At 38.2% G+C, this 19,263-nt stretch overlaps 1 protein-coding gene across 2 annotated transcripts in view; it reads right to left on the reverse strand.

The window, feature by feature from the left end:
- ATP13A4 (ATPase 13A4) overlaps window positions 1–19,263 on the reverse strand; it is a 123,371-nt gene that overhangs the window by 5,301 nt on the left and 98,807 nt on the right. Inside the window, exons 22-29 of one of the 2 annotated variants that reach the window (XM_086320192.1) lie at window positions 18,481–18,523; window positions 17,984–18,093; window positions 16,041–16,137; window positions 14,661–14,733; window positions 6,631–6,802; window positions 5,761–5,954; window positions 4,376–4,464; window positions 796–876 (exon numbers count right to left, since the gene is read on the reverse strand). In XM_086320192.1, coding sequence (XP_086176318.1) covers window positions 796–876; window positions 4,376–4,464; window positions 5,761–5,954; window positions 6,631–6,802; window positions 14,661–14,733; window positions 16,041–16,137; window positions 17,984–18,093; window positions 18,481–18,523 — 859 coding nt within the window. The remainder of the gene's footprint in view (window positions 1–795; window positions 877–4,375; window positions 4,465–5,760; window positions 5,955–6,630; window positions 6,803–14,660; window positions 14,734–16,040; window positions 16,138–17,983; window positions 18,094–18,480; window positions 18,524–19,263) is intronic. The other variant, XR_015134135.1, reaches the window with a different exon arrangement.

The raw sequence follows: 19,263 nt of genomic DNA on the forward strand, positions 1-19,263 counted from the left end.
GATGCCTTTTCTGGGGTGCAAACTGGATGCCTTAACTCTCCCCGAAAGAAAGCCTTAAGAACTGGAGACTTTGTCTGACAGCACTGAAGAAGCAGCGAGTAAAGCACATAGCAAGGGAAAAGAGGAGCACCAACTCATTTTACTGAGGAAATGGAGCATAAAGAATAAAACTCAGGAAAAACTTACTGTGAATCTCATTTCCCATCTGTAAAGTAAAAATGATCCAAGTTGTTCAGGGAAAGAAGCTAGACACAACAGGCCGCATATCATACCATCCCCTTTCCATGGAATGACCAGGATAGGCAAATTCATAGAGACAGAAAGCAGACTAGTTGTTAGCAGGGGGTGAAGGAGGAAAAAGGGGAAATAAGAAGCAACCACTAATGGGTATGAGATTTCTTTTGGGGTAATGAGAATGTTCTGGAATTAGAAAGTGGTGGTGGTTACACAACTCAGTGAACATACCAAAAAAACCACTGAATTGTACACTTTAAATAAGTGAATCTAATATATGTGACTCATATCTCAATTTCAAAAAATAAATTTAGTTGGCTCTCTATATGTGAATTTTAGATATGGATAAGACCTTATTCCATCCTCCCCAGCCCCACTTTACAGACAGGAAAACTAATGCCCTGTTTGGAATTCATCACAGGGAACCATCATTGCTCATGTTGCCAAGGAAGGGAGCCCCTTGCACTGCTAAACCTTTTTGGCTAAAGCTGTTCCTTTTTGGACTCCCAGAGAATGGCCCCCACCAACCCAACCAGGTATCAGCAACTCGAGGACACTTACCTCCACGACAAGGGACACAATGAAATTGGAGCTCAGCATAATGACAATGTAGACCCTCCACAGGACAGGAGTGCAGAGCAGCTGGCGGGAGATGAAGTACAATCAGTTTGAAGACAAATCATGCTGCAAAAAGTTCATGCTGTTCATAGTGTACTTTTTCATAGGTTTCAAATTACATATGCAATAAGCCCATGCATAGACGTGTATGTTGTATTACATTTATATACATACATATACATTTTATATACATAAGTATGTCTATGCATCAATGCACCGAAAATATGGAAGTATTACACTCAATGATTCCAATAACTTGGGGACTGATTGTTGCTTTCTTTTATCTTCCTTCTTTCTTCTTTTTACCTCTCTGTAATTTCTAAATTTTCTAAAATAAATTTGGTTATTTTGCAAAAAAAAAAAAATAGTAAAAGTCTTTTTTGGGGTTTTATTAAAATTTTTATTTATTTAGCTGCATTGAGTCTTAGTTGTAGTATGTGGAATCTAGTTCCTTGTCCAGAGATTGAACCCAGGCTCTCTGTACTGGGAGTACAGTCTTAGCCACTGGACCATCAGGGAAGTCCCCAAAGTGTTTCTTGTTTACTTGCTTTGTTTTGTTTTTATGAGGGAATACAGGAATGTGGCTCTACTCCCAGGAGATTCTGAGGGTACACCTGTCAAACCTCTTCTCTGTGGTCTCATATCTCCCTTCAGCTGAGTTCTAGTTTGAGCCCTAAGTCAGGGCTTCCCCCTCAGGACCGTGCATACAGCTTCCCAGGCTGTCATGACAAGGCTTCTCACCAATGCAGAAATCAGAGATGAAACAGGTTGTCACTACCTATCTTTTGCCCCTTTTTCTCTCTATCTTCCCTGACCCCTCCCCAGGCACATAATATTTACATATTCATGTTGAATGAATTAACAAATGAATGAATGAGTGAATGGAAGTCTACTCTTACGCACCTGGCGCTGCCTCATACGCTGCCTTATACTTTGGTGAGGATAAAAGGTGTACAATTCTATGAAGGGCAGTGATATTAAAATTCAAAGTTCAAATCCATTTCAAGGAATTTCTCTTAGAGATATACATGGCTGAAATAATATATGTGTAAAGTTATTTTATTTGCTGGTAATAGTAAAAAATTAGAGGCAATTTAATGTTTGTCAATAGGGGACTCATATAAATTATGGTATACATAGATAGACATTGAAATACTACATTAGAATAAGAAAACATCATGTGCTAATATGCAACAAGCACCAAAATACACTGTTACATGAAAGAGCGAAGTGCAGGATTGTGTGTGTGGTTGTGGAAGCCGTGAAAATGCTTCACCTGGATCTCCTGCTGCTTGGAGGACAAAAGGCAAACCCTCCAACTACCAGCATGCTTAGAATCTACCACCATACTCACTCTGTGACCACACTCTGCATGCATGGTCTGCTCAGAGTTAATAAGTGAGGACCCCAGGGCTTCTACCCACACGCATTCTTGTGAGACACCTCTGATGGGCAACTTTGGCTTGACTTTCCTGGAATTGTGCTGCAGTCTGAAACTTGACTCGTTCAGCTCACCTTCCATCTCTCTGTCCTTCAGAGGGATCAGACTCATATCATAGTGTGGCCCCCTCCCGCCTTCACTGGCTGCCTAATCCCCTCCCTCTATGGGTAATTTCTCCAACAACTTTCTTGTACATCTCATCTCACCTGGACATCTCCATATCAGACGATTTGGACAAATGTAATAGTTTGCTATTATTTGTGTAAAAATGTGGTAAAATATACCTTTAAGAAATGTATGTATACATGTGTATAATACATATCCAAAAGTATGCAAAGTAAACTGGTGTTACAAGTTGTCTCCACAGACAGGGAATGGTAACCCGGGAACAAGGATGACAAGGGAGATTTTCACTACACAATTTCTCTAATTTTTGAATTTTAAACTATGAGAATGTTTTCTCTATTTTAAAAAAAATTATGAATTTTTAAAAAAATGAGCAATAACTAGGTTGCAAAGCAGCACGATTCCATTTAAAATAAAATGAACTTCATAACTCAGTCAAATATACATTTATAATATATGAATTTTCAAAGATGGAAGGATCCACTCAATAATGTTATAATTTTCCTTACCTGCATAGTTTCATTATATAAAATGTATGCATAACTTTATGAAATAATAAAAAAATTATTTTAATGTGAGAAATAATTCTTTGCAGAATCTTTTGAAGTCATGCAAAAGAGTCTTCACTATTTTGTTGTTGTTTCGTCACTAAATTGTTTCTAACTCTTTGAGATCCCATAGACTGTAGCCTACCAGGCTCCTCTGTCCATGGGATTTCCCAGGCAAGAATACTGGAATGGGTTGCCATTTCCTTCTCCAGGAGATCTTCCTGACCCAGGGATCAAACCTGTGTCTCCTGCATTGGCAGACAAATTCTTTACCGCTGAGCCACCAGGGAAGCCCCCTTATTATTAAAGAGTATAACTAAATTCAACATGTCCCAACCTGTAATTTCTGCAGGATTAAGGAATTTTAACTCACTTACAAGGCTGGTAGGCAAAGACCATTTATCTCCATGAGTACCTAATCTAGTTCATGTATACAATTGCACTGTTAACTACAGTAATACAATTATAAAAATGAAAAACTGAATGTAGATATTAGCATATAAGTCAGATGTCACTGTGGGCTTGTGAAGGTATTGCTGGTTTTGAATGCACTGTGTACTTTAAAGGCTTGTCTACATTTAGGAACCTGATCTACAATGATCAGTCATCAGTCATTGCCATTATGTACCATTCACTATGCTAGGCACTGGAAATACAAGAATGAATAAGATGGGATCTTGGCCCTCATGAACTTATCTTTGAGATGGAGAAGCAGACAGGAAATTTTGCAAAGAACTAAAAGCTCAGTTCCTTTTATCATCTCTTCTGTATTCTATTTATTGGTCTAAAAGACATTTATTAATGGTTAACTTCTGATTCAAAAGAAGAAAAAGTTAGAATAAATCAATATATACATTTTCCCTTGCTTGACTATGTAAAATTTCTGTCTCTTATAGAGTTCCAAAGTTGTCTCAAAATTACAAAATGTAAGAGAGTTCTTGAGATAGGATATGGATCTTTGAAAAGTTTTGAATACGTTTAAGTATGTACATACAGAAAAACATGTTTTAAAGATGTTTTTAAAAGATGTAAATACAAATTTGAGAACTAACCCCAAAATTGTTACAGGCAAAACTGTTTAAACAGCTTCAAAACAAAACCATTTAGGAAAAATTCTCTCACATTTGAAAAAGGAAATGTATAAATTGAATTTCCAATCTTACAGTGATCTTTTAAAGGTAAAGTGTTCAATGTTTTTTAAATACTTGAAGTCAAGACTAAACAGAATGTCATCTCCTGACTAGTTTAAATTTAAAAAATGAATAAATTCAGCATTCTTTTTAACCCTCCCATCTCAAAAGAATAATAGGTGTCACGAATCCATGTCAATTGCAATTGCAGCCCAGTTTTTGAAGTCAGGATTTTATATAACTATAAAATATCACCATATCCCAGAGATAAGACTTACATCCAGGCACCTATATAATTCTGGAATATCAGCAAATAGAATGAATAGACACACACTCAGCTGTACGACCAGCACAAGGACAAATATATCTGAGGAAATAAGAATACAAGTTATCATTTAGAGAAATCTAAGTAGAAAGTCTCACATTCATTGACAGATATATACTGATTAACACTGCTTAGATTTACTTGATTTCTTCATCCAAATAAGCATAATAGATGAAAAGTACTCATTTCTATGAAATGAGTCTCACTTCTACAATTTTTTGCATGCCTTTGAGTTAAGTGGAAATTTTAGCATGCTTGCTATATGTTTTAATTAATAAAAATGGGAAATAACAGCATACAGGGTAATATTGACAAAATATGTTTTCAATAAATGCCTTGGGGATATCCAAATCTCTTTAATGCAAATCATTTGCAAATACAAATCCTTTTCTGGAAAAAGGGAGGGCTGTAAATAAACAGGACAGCAGCAGCAGGAAATGTTTAAATTGCAGTCATGTGGAGGTCAGCACTCCACGGGTTCCTCACCCCAAGAAGAGCAAAATAACTTTCTCTGAACAGAGGATATTGAGTCTTCAAATTGTGCTTCTACATTTTCCCACTTAGAGAGGGAGTGATGCTGTATAAATATATGTCTCTTACCAGATCACTCATGTCTCCTAACATGCTCCCTCACCCCCAGCCCAGACTGTAAGGAGATGAGAGGTACTTTGGTCATCAGCCTCAATGATCTATAGTCAAGATCCCCCAGACTGAACCTGCTCCCAGAACTGCCAATCACACAGACCACCTGACTATTGTACTGTACACGTCATAGCCATGTCCAATTGAGTGCTGTAATCGTTCTTCTCACATCCTCTGAGATGAATTCTGATAAGCAGAGAATTAAATGCGTCTTCCCAACTGATGGTAAAGAATCTGCCTGCCAGTGCAGGAGATGCAAGAGACGCAGTTTCGATCCCTGGGTCAGGAAGATCCCATGGAGAAGGAAATGGCAACCCACTCCAGTATTCTTACCGAGCATATCCCATGCACAGGGGAGCCTGATGGGCTACAGTTCACGGGGTTTTACAGAGTCAGACACGACTGAGCACACACGCACAAGGTTCCCAATTCAGAGTGATCCCATGAAAAGATACCTAGAGACATTTCTAGTGAGGGGAAGAGGTGGATTAAGAAATTCTAGCATTTTATGCAGCTTTGACGGAGGTAGCAATAAACCAGGAGGTGAGGCTGCATGTGTTTACAGAGCCCTGGAGTGGAAGTCAGAAGACCCTAGATGAGCACCAACTCTGAACTGCACCTTGAGTGAGCCAGGCATGTCTGTTCTCCTCTCCAAAGAATGAGCTCTCTCCTCTGATTTGGTATAATTCTACTCACAGTTTTTGTATGTGGGCTGCCTAAATGGTTTTCCTTTAGAGAAGACAAGAGCCACAATGATGCAGTTGATTGTTCCCAAGAACCATATAGTAGTGTTCTCAAAACTTGTGAAGACACTATTAGTTCCATTCTTTACTGGAGCAGTTGGAGAAATGGTTAACTTTGAAATGGTGTCATTTTGCACTGTGCAGGCACTAAAAAGGAAATCGAAAAGGCTAATGAAGTGAGGTGACAAGCGCTTCTGAAGCATATGTATTTACACGACTCTGTGCCCCCCAAGGCTTCTATAATTGCCTACACTTTGGGAAGAATATACTGAAAAGTACAACAGGAAGAAATCAGCATGTGTAGACCTGTATTTTGGGTAGATGAATAAATGATAGATAGATAAACAGGTTCAAAAAGTTACTTATTCAATAAATTGGGCATGAATCATGTATTAAACCTATGCGGGAGGAAAAGATGTAAGTCATGACTCTTTCCTCTGTTTGCTTAAGATTTCTGAACATTTACAAGAAGGATGACTGTACAATTGATTGTCCAACAGGCACAGATTTCAATAGGAAAGGAAAAAATTTAACCATTTCATTGAATTATCAAGCTTAAAATAGGGCTACCTAGCTAAACTATAATGTATGCTCACCTTAGATATAAAAGATGGTCATAGTTCAATATCATACAAAATGAGTAAAGAGAAATACCAATGAATGAAGCCACCAAACAGTGCTACAGAGACACACACTCTGCATGCCAAGGGCATTAAGGAAGCCAAAACCTTTAACAGAATGAAGATCCATTTGCCTCTCGACACATGGGCCAGATGATGTTTGACAGAAGTTGGAATGCGAGAATCTAAGGCTGTGATCTTACCTGTGTATCCCCAAGGAATACCAAGGCTGCCTCTGAACCAGAATGAAGCCCACAATGTGCATGGCGAGGCTGAGAAGAATGTTGAGAATCACGGAGAGCAGCAGAGGTGGGGAGATCAGCCGTCCTGCTGGTCTGAAAGGCACCAGCTTGGGATAGGCACCATTCAAATTCACTACAAAACAAATTCAGGTTTTATATGGTATATGACAGGAGGCAGTTTTTGCATTTTTCATCAGAAGTATGGTATAACTTCTTGGTCCCACGTATTTAAAGAAACTGACAAATTGGAATATATCACAAACAGAAGGAATAAAACAATGAATGCATGCAAACTTAAGTCATATGAGGAATTCTTAAAAGAGAAGACATAGAACAACCACAAGATACCTTTTTTTCCCCCTAATGAATAGGCAAACTATTAAATTATAGATGAGGAAGTGATGAAATGAGCACTCTCATATACTGCTTGTGGAAACATAAATTGACACAAAAATACCTTCTGCAGGGCAATTTGGCAATAAATATGAAGAGACTGAAAAATGTTTATAACTTGCGACATAACTATTCCACTTCTGGAAATTTATCCTAAGCTAAAAACATAGAGATGTAGGAAGATGTTCACCACAGCATTGTTTACAATAAATTGTGGTACATCTCTACAATGAAACAACATGTAATCACTGAGAAGTAGTGCTTTCAACTACTAATAGCAAAACAAGGCATGACATTAGCAAAATGGCAGATTAGGTGGTTCCAAGATCTCATCCCTCCACAGAAACATTGAAAGACAAAAGGAAGGTGTCAGGACCAGCCTTGTCAGAACTCTGAAAAACAGACAAAAGTCTCCAGCAACCAAGCAGATGCTGAATCAAGAAAAAGATAGCTTAAAAATGGGAGGAAAGCTTTGTGCCATTTTCTACTTGCCCTTGCCCCACTCCCTCCTTAGTTTACTGGCAACCTTGAACAAGGTTGTCTGCATTCCCAGCAGGGGATCCTGGTCCCTGGTTACAGAAGGGAAAAGCAAACTTTATAGACAAGTAATTACGTGTGTCAGTTCTAACCTGTCTGGGGACTACCTGAGGACTGTGCAAGGTGTTCGTCTCTCTTTCATCTAATACAAAACTTAGTAAAGGCAGAAAAGCACCATACACTGCTTGAAAACATTGTAAAGCTAACAAGCTACCCACAGTCACAGGGAGCAAAAAATTGCAGTTGAGACATAAAATAACCATTTGTGGCTTAGAAAGAAAAGTTAAGGAGCATTTATTTGGAAAATTATAGTATTCAAAAGTACTTGTGCCTTTGGAGAATGTAGAAAGTCATGTGCATGCCAAAATGAATGGTCAGGAAAGACCAGAAAAGACCTTAAGGTTTTAAGCCTGAAAAATCACTCAACTCAGCACAAGCTTGGTAATGTGTTGAAGTGCCTCAGTACAGAACCAGTCTGCAATACTGGGAGAAGTATTTCTTTGTTCATGTCATGGGATTCAACTCATGGATATTTCCATCAAAATATTAGTTGAACAAAAGCTAAAGCAATAGAGATTTTATTGACCACGTGTGACAACTGATCCAAATCTTTGAAAAAATAGTTTAGAAAAGTTACTAAATACTAAATACTAAATACTAAATACTAAAGCCATCAAAAAGCAGCAAAACAAAAAACATCAAGACTTAGGGAAGGGAAAGAATCTGATTCCAGAGTTACAACATTAGAATATTTAATGGAATAAGATAAACTGACAAATTATTTCTGAGAAATCCCAAACATTGGACTTACTGGGAAAAGACTCTAAAATAACTGTCTTTAATATGCTTAAAAACTAAACAAAGTCAGTCAAATAATATATGAGCAAAAGGAGGGTATTAACAGAAATTTTAAAATGAAGCAAAAAGACATTCTTTTTAAAGAACCCTTTTTAATAAGTTCTCTTTATTGACATACTCATTTTTGACATCAGTAAAGGTAATTACTTAGACAAATATAAAATCCTATATTATTCCAATTTTGTCTTTTAACCTCATTTTTTTATTCCTACATTATCTAAAAGACAAATGCAAAAAAAATTAAAAATAAAAGACAAATGCATAGAAATAATTATATATGTATGTTACTGAGCACAAAATGGATAAAGATTTAATTTGTAATAGCCATATAAAAGGAGACAGAGCTATAAAGCAGGAGTTTTTGCCTGCTACTAATGTTAATGTACCTATTCAACTAGATTGTCATACATTTAGCTTATTACATGTAATCCCCATAATTATATATTATATAATAAAAGATCTACAGTTAGCATCACACTCAAGGGTGAAAGATTGAGAACTTTCCCCTTAAGATCAGGAAGGAAACAAAGATGCCCACGTTCACCATTGCTATTCAACATTGCATTGGAAATTCTATCTAAAGCAATTAGAGAAGAAAAATAGATAAAAGCCACTCAAATTGAATGAAAGAAGTAAAACAATCTCTACTCACAGGTGATATGATCCTATATTTTGGAAATCCCAAAGAATCCACATGAAAACTACTAAAGTTAAAAAATGAATTCAGCTATGCTGCAGGATCAACACAATAAAAAAAAAATCAATTGTGTTTCAACACATCAACATAAATGGATAAACAAGATGTGATATATACATATATATAATGGAATACTATTCAGCCATAAAAAGAATGAAGTTCTAATGCATGCTACAACATAGGTGATATGGAAGTATTATGCTGAGATAAGCCAGAGACAAAGGGACACATATTGAATGGTTCAACTTATTTGAAACGTTTTGAATTGGCAAATTTATAGAGACAGTGAGTAGAGCAGAGGTTATGAGAGACTGGATAGAAGGGCAATATGAATTATTTCTTATTAGGTAAAGAGCTTCTGTTCAGGATGATGCAAAATGAGAAATAGATAGTGGTGATGGTTGAACACTGTTGTGAAGGTAATTAATGTACCTGAATTGTATACTTAAAATGATGAAAATGGCAAATTTTATACTATGTATAATTTAATACAATCAAAAAGGTTGAAAATATTTAATGACATTAAAAAGTGGGCATAAAGGTAAACAAAAAGAATCAGGATGCAAAATAATATAGAAAACATAATTCAAATACATGTATATGTATAGACATATATATGAAGGAAATATGTCAAAATGCCTCCATTGGTTAGCTCTGGATAGTAGAATATAGGTGGATTTCGTCTTTGTTATATGTTGTAATGTTTTCCATTTTATTTTCACAATGAATTATATTAGTTAATTATATTAATCAATCATAAAAACATTAAAGAGTCAAGTATATTTATCAAAAAATAGATAAAAATCTGGAAATATTTGTTATGGGCAAGAGAAGAATCACAAAAAGAAAATGAGAGCTGTTTTCAAATATCTGAAGGACTATTTCGGCATAAAAATCAGATTATTCTCTGTCTTCCCAAATGGCAGAACTGAGAACTGAGATGGGTGAAAGTTACAGAGAGACAGAGCTGACTTGATGTGAAGGATTACTCTGTTAACAGTAAGGACTGTCCAAGAATGTTCTTATGGTAGATTTAACAAATATTTAATGAGCTCCTCTGACGTGTCAGGCACTGTCAGAAGTACTGGGAATACAGCAGTGATCAGGGTAGATCAGGTGCTGTTCTCATGCAGTGTACACACTGAGAGAAGGAAAGCAGGCAAAAAAAGATAAAAACAGAGATTAATGCCATAATTTCAAACTGCAGAAAGTAGCATGAAAACAAAGCAGAATGAGTGATGGAGAATAACTGGCTTGGTCACTGTTTAAATGACCTTTCTGAGGTGGTGACATTTAAGCTAAGATCTGACTCTAAAGAAAAAGCCAAAGCCATAGGCAGTTCTACTGGGAGAGTATTTTAGGCAAAGAAAATAGCAAAAAAAAAAAAATGATGCTGAGGTGACCACAGCTGGCAAAGTTCACAAGACAGAAAAACCAGGGTGTCTAGAACAAGGACCTGAGTTGCAATATGGTTAGAGGTGAATTTAGAGAAGTAGGCAGGAGCCGGCTCATGTAAGATTTCAGACTTGGTGGAAATAGAAAGGATGACAACAAAATTTACATGTAAAAAAAGTAACACTTTTACTATTGTGTAAAAGGTAAATTGGGGTGAAGAGAAAGCAGCGAGAGTGGAAGCAAGATCAATTGTGAGGGTTATCACAGAAATCCTTAAGTGAGGTGACATGGCTTTGTGACCATAGCTACACTGGGGATGGCAAGCAAGGAGGCAGGGTATTTTTTGGAGGCAGAGGCAACAGGAATTGCAGATATATTATATGTAAAGGTGAAGAAAAAAGGAAAATTAAGGATGACTCTGGGTCTTCAATTTGAACAACTTGCTAGATTGTGGTATTATTTTAATAGAATGTAGATTTCACGAGGAAAAGAATTTTTATTTTTTTTCCACTGAAGTATTTTAATTGCCTACTACAGTAAGTAGTACAAACCAGATAATCAGTAAATATTTAATAATTTGTTGACTCTCAGGTCTGATGAAATAAAATGTTCTGTTTGGGCCTCTGAAGTCTCCATACTGTTAAATAGCTAAGATTAGATGCTTAGCAGCTGCATTTCCAGAGCTTGGGATAGACATCAAGGCTAGAGACACAAATTTGGGATTCATCATCATATGGGTGACATTAAATTCATAGAGTTGGCTGAAATCACTTTGGGGATGGTGTAGATTGAAAAGACAAGAGAACCTAAGAACACGCAAGCCTTGAAACACTCTGAAAGTCAGAGCACAGGTAGGTGGCACAGTGGTAAAGAATCTGCCTGCCTATGCAGGGTACGCAGGAGATGCAAGTTTGATCCCTGAGTCAGGAAGATCCCCTGGAATAGGAAATAGCGACCTCCTCCAGTATTCTTGCCTGGGAAATTCCATGGACAGAGGAGCCCGGCAGGCTACAGTCCATGGGGTCGCAAAGAGTTGGACACGACTAAGCGCACATAAACACACACACACATACTTTAAGAAGCAGAGGCCAGCGAAAGAAATGGGGAAGCTGTATTCTTTAAAGCAACAGATAATTCAGGAGTAAGTGGCATCACAAAAACCAAGAGAAGAAACCTTTTAAAGAAGGAGAGTGCTGTTGAGAAATTCAAGAACAATGAGGAAAGAGAAGTGATCAGTATTGTTGACAGCAAGGAAGTCCTTGGTGGACTTGACAAGAGCAGTGTTGGGGAAGTGGCAGCAGAGGTGTGGATAGTACACAATGGTTGCTCTCCTTGAGTATGTTCTCTGAAAGCAGAGCTTTTGAACAAAAATTTTTAATGATGAGTTGGTGTGATAGCTGTTAATATGATGATGAGAAGGCATTAGAGGAAATAGTGGAAATAGTGTGAAAGCAAGTCCAGGAGCCATGTGGAAGAGGCAATCTAAGACTGGTACATCTTTTTAAATGAAGTATAGTTGATTTAACAGCGTTGTATTAGCTAGTACAGCAAAGTGGTTCAGTTATACACACACACATATACATTTAAAATTCTTTTCCATTATACGTTATTATAAGATATTGAGTACAGTTCCCTGTGCTATACAGTAGGCCCCTGCTGTTTACCCACTTCACATACAATAGTGTGTATATTCTGGTATTTTTGAATGTATGAGTAATGTGGACCCTCCCAGCCAGTGGTGGCTAGAGCCGCTCATACAAGACCACAAGAGCCAACTGTGGCGAAGTTCAAAAGTCAGTTATTAAACACAGCCATTATTAAAATAAAATTATATAAAAGAGCAAGTAAATAAATATCTTAAAAACAAAGATAATGAATACTCAAAACTGACAACGTCGCAATGATTTTACTACAATGGCACCCCACTCCAGTACTCTTGCCTGGAAAATTCCATGGACGGAGGAGCCTGGTGGGCTGCAGTCCATGGGGTTGCTAAGAGTCGGACACGACTGAGAGACTTCACTTTCACTTTTCACTTTCATGCATTGGAGAAGGAAATGGCAACCCACTCCAGTGTTCTTGCCTGGAGAATCCCAGGGATGGGGGAGCCTGGTGGGCTGCCGTCTATGGGGTCTCACAGAGTCGGACACGACTGAAGAGACTTAGCAGCAGCATTATCATTGTTCTTGAAGTTAACAATGGAGATTGAACTTAAAAGTGTGTCACATCTGTAGCCATTACATCATGAACAATTGTTTTTTAACTGAGGAAATATCCTTCCAGTTTTCAAGAATTGTTAGTCAAATTAGCAAACAAGTTGCTCACATGACTGATGGGATGTGATTAAAGTTTCACCATAAGGCTTTGTTGTTTCGCTCATTCAGGAAAAGAAAAACATCAACCAACTATTGATGGTTGATAAACCATCAAGAGTTTATCATCAACTAAACATCATCAACCATCACATTGGAACTATTTCAGTCATCAATCACAACTGTATAGTGACTAAGGATACAAGATTTTGATGAAACTCAGTTAAAGCATTCTGTGAGAATCAACTGGTTAAATGGAATTTGCAAGAAAGAGTAATGTATATTTTATTACTATTTGTTAATTGTTCACTACTTATTTTTCTTTTTAGTAAAGCTCATAGTAAACTTATATGCATGAAAGTGATAGTCCCTCAGTTGCATCTGATTCTTTGCAACCCCATGAACTGTAGCCCACCAGGCTCCTCTGTCCATAGAATTCTCTAAGCAAGAATACTGGAGTGGGTAGCCATTCCCTTCTCCAGGGGATCTTCCCAAGCCAGGGATCAAACCTCCATCTCCTTTATTGCAGGCAGATTCTTTACTGCCTGAGCCTCCAGGGAAGCCCAAACTTATATGCATATGCATGTGTGTGTGTGTGTGTGTGTGTATACATGAAGTGGAGTGAAAGTCACTCATTCGAGTCTAAGTCTTTACGACCCCATGGTCTATATAGTCCATAGAATTCTCCAGGCCAGAATACTGGAGTGGATAGCCTTTCCCTTCTCCAGGGAATCTTCCCAACCCAGGGATCCAACCCAGGTCTCCCTCATTGCAGGCAGATTCTTTACTGACTGAGCCACAAGGGAAGCCCAAATTTATATACAATTTTTGAAGAGCTGGTTGGTAAATATTTGCCAGGAAACCACTGCCTCCCACCAAGCAGCAGCACAGGTTCAGAATCCAAATCCATTCCACTGAATGTTAGAATCTGGCTGATTGAAACAAAATGACAGTAGCATTAGAGATGGCAGTGGACAGATTTGGTCTATTCAACTACTTGGGAAGTTTGACAATAAAGGGGACAGCAGTGTATGGTGGATTTTGGGTCATGGAAGAGCTTCTTAAAGAAAGATACAAAAATATATATGTATACACTGACTGGAATGATCAAGTAGACCAAAGAAAAGTTGATGGTGGAAAAAAAGACTTTTTACAGAAACAAAATCCTTTAGGAGGTAGGGGCAGGTAGGATTAAAAGTACAAGTGGAACCGGTGGCATTCATATGTAACAGAGAAAAGCAGAGAATATGGTCAAGATGATGGTTAGTGGTCAGGTTGGGGAAAAAATCCCACATCAGGGAAACTGGGGAGACAATTCACATATTATTGATAGTCAGAGGTGTGGGTGAGAGTAGCGTAATGGCAAGATTACATTTAATCTCCGTTCTAAATCCTGAGAGGCTAGGATTGGAAATGGAAACCATGAAAGCCATTTAGCTTCTATAAATTGGGCACATTTGGACAATAACTATACTTAAAAGCACATGGAAGACAGTGTTTCTGATTTTCAAAGTGCTTTTTTTCATTTTAAATGTTTAGCAACCCTTTATAGAAGCTCTATATTTTGTGGAAAACAGTAAAATAACTAGCCAGCTTTTCCTTGGATAACACTTGCTTTCAACGCTTAAAACTGAAGATTGTTTCCTCTCTCTCTCCCTGCAGACTATATCCCTTTGAGAACAAGGCACGCGTCACTGCTGCTATAGCGACTGCCTCTCATGGTGGACCAACCCTGCAGGCAGAGAGGGACACAGGTGCAGGGCAGCATCTCCGAGAAGAAAATTTAAAAGATGTCTTACTTGTTACACCAATAATAGTTGTAATGGCCAGATCCTGGAACAGAAACTGGTAATTTGAAAGGTTGTTTGTCTCCTGAAAATAAAAATGAAAGTGGCTCAAAACAGTTAGAACCTTCTGGATGAAATGTGATATAAACTGCACTCATTTTCTCGTGGCAACATAGGATTTTCAATTAGAAGACCAAGGCGATATGGTCAGGGGCATGGTCATGTCAGCAAGAGTATCAAAGACAAGCCCGTGAACTTCTCCCTAATCAGAAGGGACACCGCTGTGTGCTTTCTGGGCTGGTCCTTTGAACATCTTTGTCACTCCTTGTTGAGGGGAACACCTCACTCTACCAGATTCATCTCTTCTCTCTGTTCTACTTGTTATCAGAAAGATTGGAGTTTGGTCTGGCACAACAAAATAGGACTTTCTAAACGGTAAATGAGAAATGGGGTGATCTTACCTAAATTTCATCAAGGGAAAATAAGAATAACTAAACCCATGATTTGCGTTCTCGGGTGTAGAAAGTCCTGATAAAGCATGCTGATATTCTTAAGAAAAAAATATTCAGGTATTATTGATTTCAAGGAACTTGCTTCCTTGCCCCCCAACCCCTTCGTGAAAAGGCAATGAGTACCCATTATCTCTACTTTTAACTCTACTTTTGAGGATAATGAGTTACTGGGATTCCAAAATATGGCCAGATTTCTGTAACCAGCCTTTCTTTTTTCAGCCCATTCATCAGTGAAAGGAAAAGGACTTATATAATCTGAAAATAACAGAAGTAAAACCTTCAACCCAGGAGCAAGAGGGTAAGACATAGAGGTGAATCTGGATACCTTCAGCACAAGTAGAATTCCCTTTCTCAGGGTTAGTCAATAGAAGAAGCCTATAGGTTGAATTCACAAACAGGTATGTCTTTTCTTTGATATTTTGTTAAATAATAAAAGCTATCACAAGATCTATGTACTTTGGGGGATATGATATGCCTATTTCCAAATCCCTATATTCAAGGAATCAGTGATATGCTGCTTTGTACTAACTTATGAAAGTCAATTGCTAAATTTTCAGGAATTTAGTAAGTTAGTTGTTGTGTGTGCTTAGTCGCTCAGTCATGCCCGACTCTTTGCAACCCTTTGGACCATAGTCCATCAGGCTCCTCTGTCCATGGAATTCTCCAGGCAAGAATACTGGAGTGGGTTGCCATTCCCTTCTCCAGGGGATCTTCCCAGTCGAACCCTATCTCTCACATTGCAGGCGGACTCTTTACCGTCTGAGTCACCAAGGAAGCCTGAAATATCCTATTTGCACTCTTTCTTTAAAAGGCATTGCAGATTGAAAGTGACCACTACTTTTAGCTCTCACTAACCAAGAGACTAGGTCCCAAGTCATACCCAGTAGAGCAGCAGAACACCAACATATTGAATCATGCTGTACAAAGCCATGTACTTAAACATGCAAAATGAGGTGACGAGAGCGGCACGGCCTTCCCTGCATGAGAAAAAAAATGAGAAAGTAAAGAAATGAAAATCACAGGAGGAAATGAGGTCAGTTATCCTGTGCTGTTCAGCTGAGCTCAGAAGAAAAAATCAAAGCCTGATAATTTGATTGTTTGTCTAACAGACTGGACAGTCTTAAGCCAGTGGGAATCAGTGGTCAGTATGCCAGATTTTCAATGAAGACTAATTCCAGTCCAAGGTCCACCAGCCTTTGGTCGAGCTTTAAAGCCCAGATATGGAATTACTTTTGTCCTGTCTGTGAGCATTATTTCAGCTCCGAGTCAGGAGACTTGAGAAATAGTCCCAGAGTTCATAATTATTCACTAATGTGACTTGGAAGTTCATTTTCCTCCTCTTGGTCACAGTTTCTTCATCCGTGAACTAAGGAATTTAAATAAGATTGCAGGTTTGGGGGCTATTTTCATGCTCCAGGTGCTAAAGGGGTTTGGCAAACATCTCATTCAAATTTCATTTGGCAGTCCCAACTTTTTCTAAAACTGAACTAAAATAATATGCACACTCAAATAAGGCTTGCATCCAACTTAAAGAGACTGGAATCAATGAGCATGTTCATTTGTGTTACTGTTAATTGATTTTGAGTAAATGGTATAAATTTAAAGCTTAAAATAGATTACTTATCAAATATCACTTTTATCTCTTTCATTTTGGGAAAAAAAGAAGAATTTAAATTTACTTCTGGTTGGAATAGTTTCCTGGGATTCCAAAACCTGATCCTCAAATCAAACCTCTTCCTCTATCAGGGCTTTGCTGCTGTAGTTAACTCCACCTAGAAGATGGTTTCTCCTCCTCCCTCACCTCCTGAGAAAGGTGCCCCGACACAACCACATCTGAAGAAATTGATTCCATCACCTGAGCTATCTCATGACTTTTCACACTATTCCTGATTTATCTGTGTATGTGTTATTGTCTGGCTTCTTCATCAGAAGAAAGCTTTGTGAGATCAAGGAATGTTTGATTTATTTGCTTCTGGATTCCCAGTGCCTCCAACAGTTCTGGGTACTGAGTCCCTGCTTTATAAATACTTGTCGAGTGCATGAATACACTTTTTAAATGGGGAGGAGCTAATCAAAACATTATTTTAATGTGGTGGAAGGAGTATGACATTTGTACATAAAACATATTGAAGCAAAATTAATTCTAATACAATCTTCAATCTTATATGGCAGTGAGCTTGGCTACATGAAGTTCTCAGAGTCTCAGGTTCTTTGTTTGTAAAAGAAATAATGACCATCCCTACAATCCCAGGCTGGCACTTCATAAACTGTAAACACATACTAGTTATAATAACCAAAAGCAGCCACAATGCTCACCATCTCTATTATTCAAACAAAACGCAACAGAAGTACATATTCTGGGATGGGGGAGGAGAACGAAGCACCAAGGGAAACTGTAGTAGAAGCAGCAAAGAGGAATAAATATTCTGGAAACTGGGGATAGGAAGGATATTGCAAAGAAGTTTAAAGACACAAGAGGAAAGGAAGACAGATAGGGAGGAGAGGGTTTCTGTAAATCCTCCATTAAGAAAGTATCTAAGGAGATACATTCAAAACAATACTAACAGTATGACTACCATTTTCAAAGCAGCAGCAAGTTCCAGATTCCAATCTTCTAAAAATAATCTATTCAGTGGTTTTCATTAGAAATGCCACTGCTTTCCCAGGAGGTAAATCCACCCCAAAGTAGAATCTTTGCTTTCTCCCACAAAGCACCCTTTCCACCCAGGGACACACATTTCCCCTGGTTTTTGCAGAATAAAGGGATCTACACCTAAAAGTCAAGAGAGGTTAAAACAATGCTGGAGGAAAGTACCTACTTACTTGATAAGATGAGGTACACATTCAATGTTTGGAGTTTTGGAGGTAAAAGGCGAAGCCACAGACGCCTCCTGCTCTGATAAAGAGACGCCCACGTGAGCCATTTTCAAAGCCTGAAAGCAAAGAGTCAGCTTACTGTCTACTCACATACATCTCTCCTGAGGCTGCATAAGAAAGGCTAGTTAATCTGGCCACAAGGTGGCTTGTAGGCCCAAGCTCTGGCCAGAAGATGATTATACTTTGCTCTGCTTACCACATAAGAAAGGATGTCACTCCGACACCTAGCCAAAGAATCTGGAGCCAAATTCTACTCCATTCAGTCCATACTGGTCATTGAGTCATTGTGTGGCTCTGGTCCAAACCTTCCCAAATCCTCCCCATCAGTTTCTCCATCAAGAGGAATGGAGACGGTACATAACCCCAGAGATGCTATCTCTTATTGGTCTTGGAGCAAATACAGTTGAGGGCAAGACGATGGCCCCCCACTGGCAGCTACTTACCCCACAGTCATTGGCTCCATCACCACACATACCTACAAAGTAACTAAAAGGGAACAAAGTGTCAATTGTAGAGGAGATCAAAGCAATCGTACCTACTAATTGTTCTAATTAAAAAGATAAAATAAACTTTATTACTTAAGACTCAAACTTATTATTTATTTTAAGGGAGATTCCCTAACAGTCTGGTTTGACCAAAAGTAGAGTTTGACTCAGCAGTTCCTGAATGGATTAAGAAAACCAACATAGCCGTCCTAAGTCCAGGTGCTTCAAGGAGACCCTGCACTTCACTATCTAGGAGGCAACTCTGTCAGCTGTAAAACAGGAAGTTCATCATTATATGACAGCATGGCATGGTGGGAAGGGCACAGGATTTGAAACCAGGAGATCTAGATCTTTGACCTGTTAACTTTCCATTTTGACTATCATTCATCTCCCCTACAAAGCATTATGAGTATTCAGTGAGGTGGGGCATTCTAAAATGATAAATAAAAATTAGTTGTTGGTAATGTTTAGTCACCAGAGAGGAAATCCACTGTGTCAGCAGTCACTTGAGTGACTCAAAAATGGGCTGCCAGAATCAAAAGTTGAAGAAACAAAATATATCTCTATTTCAGGATAGATTTTCAAGGCTGAACGGATACTGCTATCTTGAATTGTTGATGGAAATAGTCTGCTTTTTAAGGCAGGAGCAATCTGACAGTGTTTGCACAATTTGCTGTACTTCTCTTCCACACTGCTACCTAAGACAACGAGTTTACTGCAGAGGTTTTCGGCCATGTTCAG

The sequence above is a fragment of the Bos grunniens genome, chromosome 1 (assembly GCF_055505025.1).
Source record: "Bos grunniens cultivar Pamir isolate PY7600 chromosome 1, Bosgru_T2T1.0, whole genome shotgun sequence".
NCBI classification, from domain to species: Eukaryota; Metazoa; Chordata; class Mammalia; order Artiodactyla; family Bovidae; genus Bos; species Bos grunniens.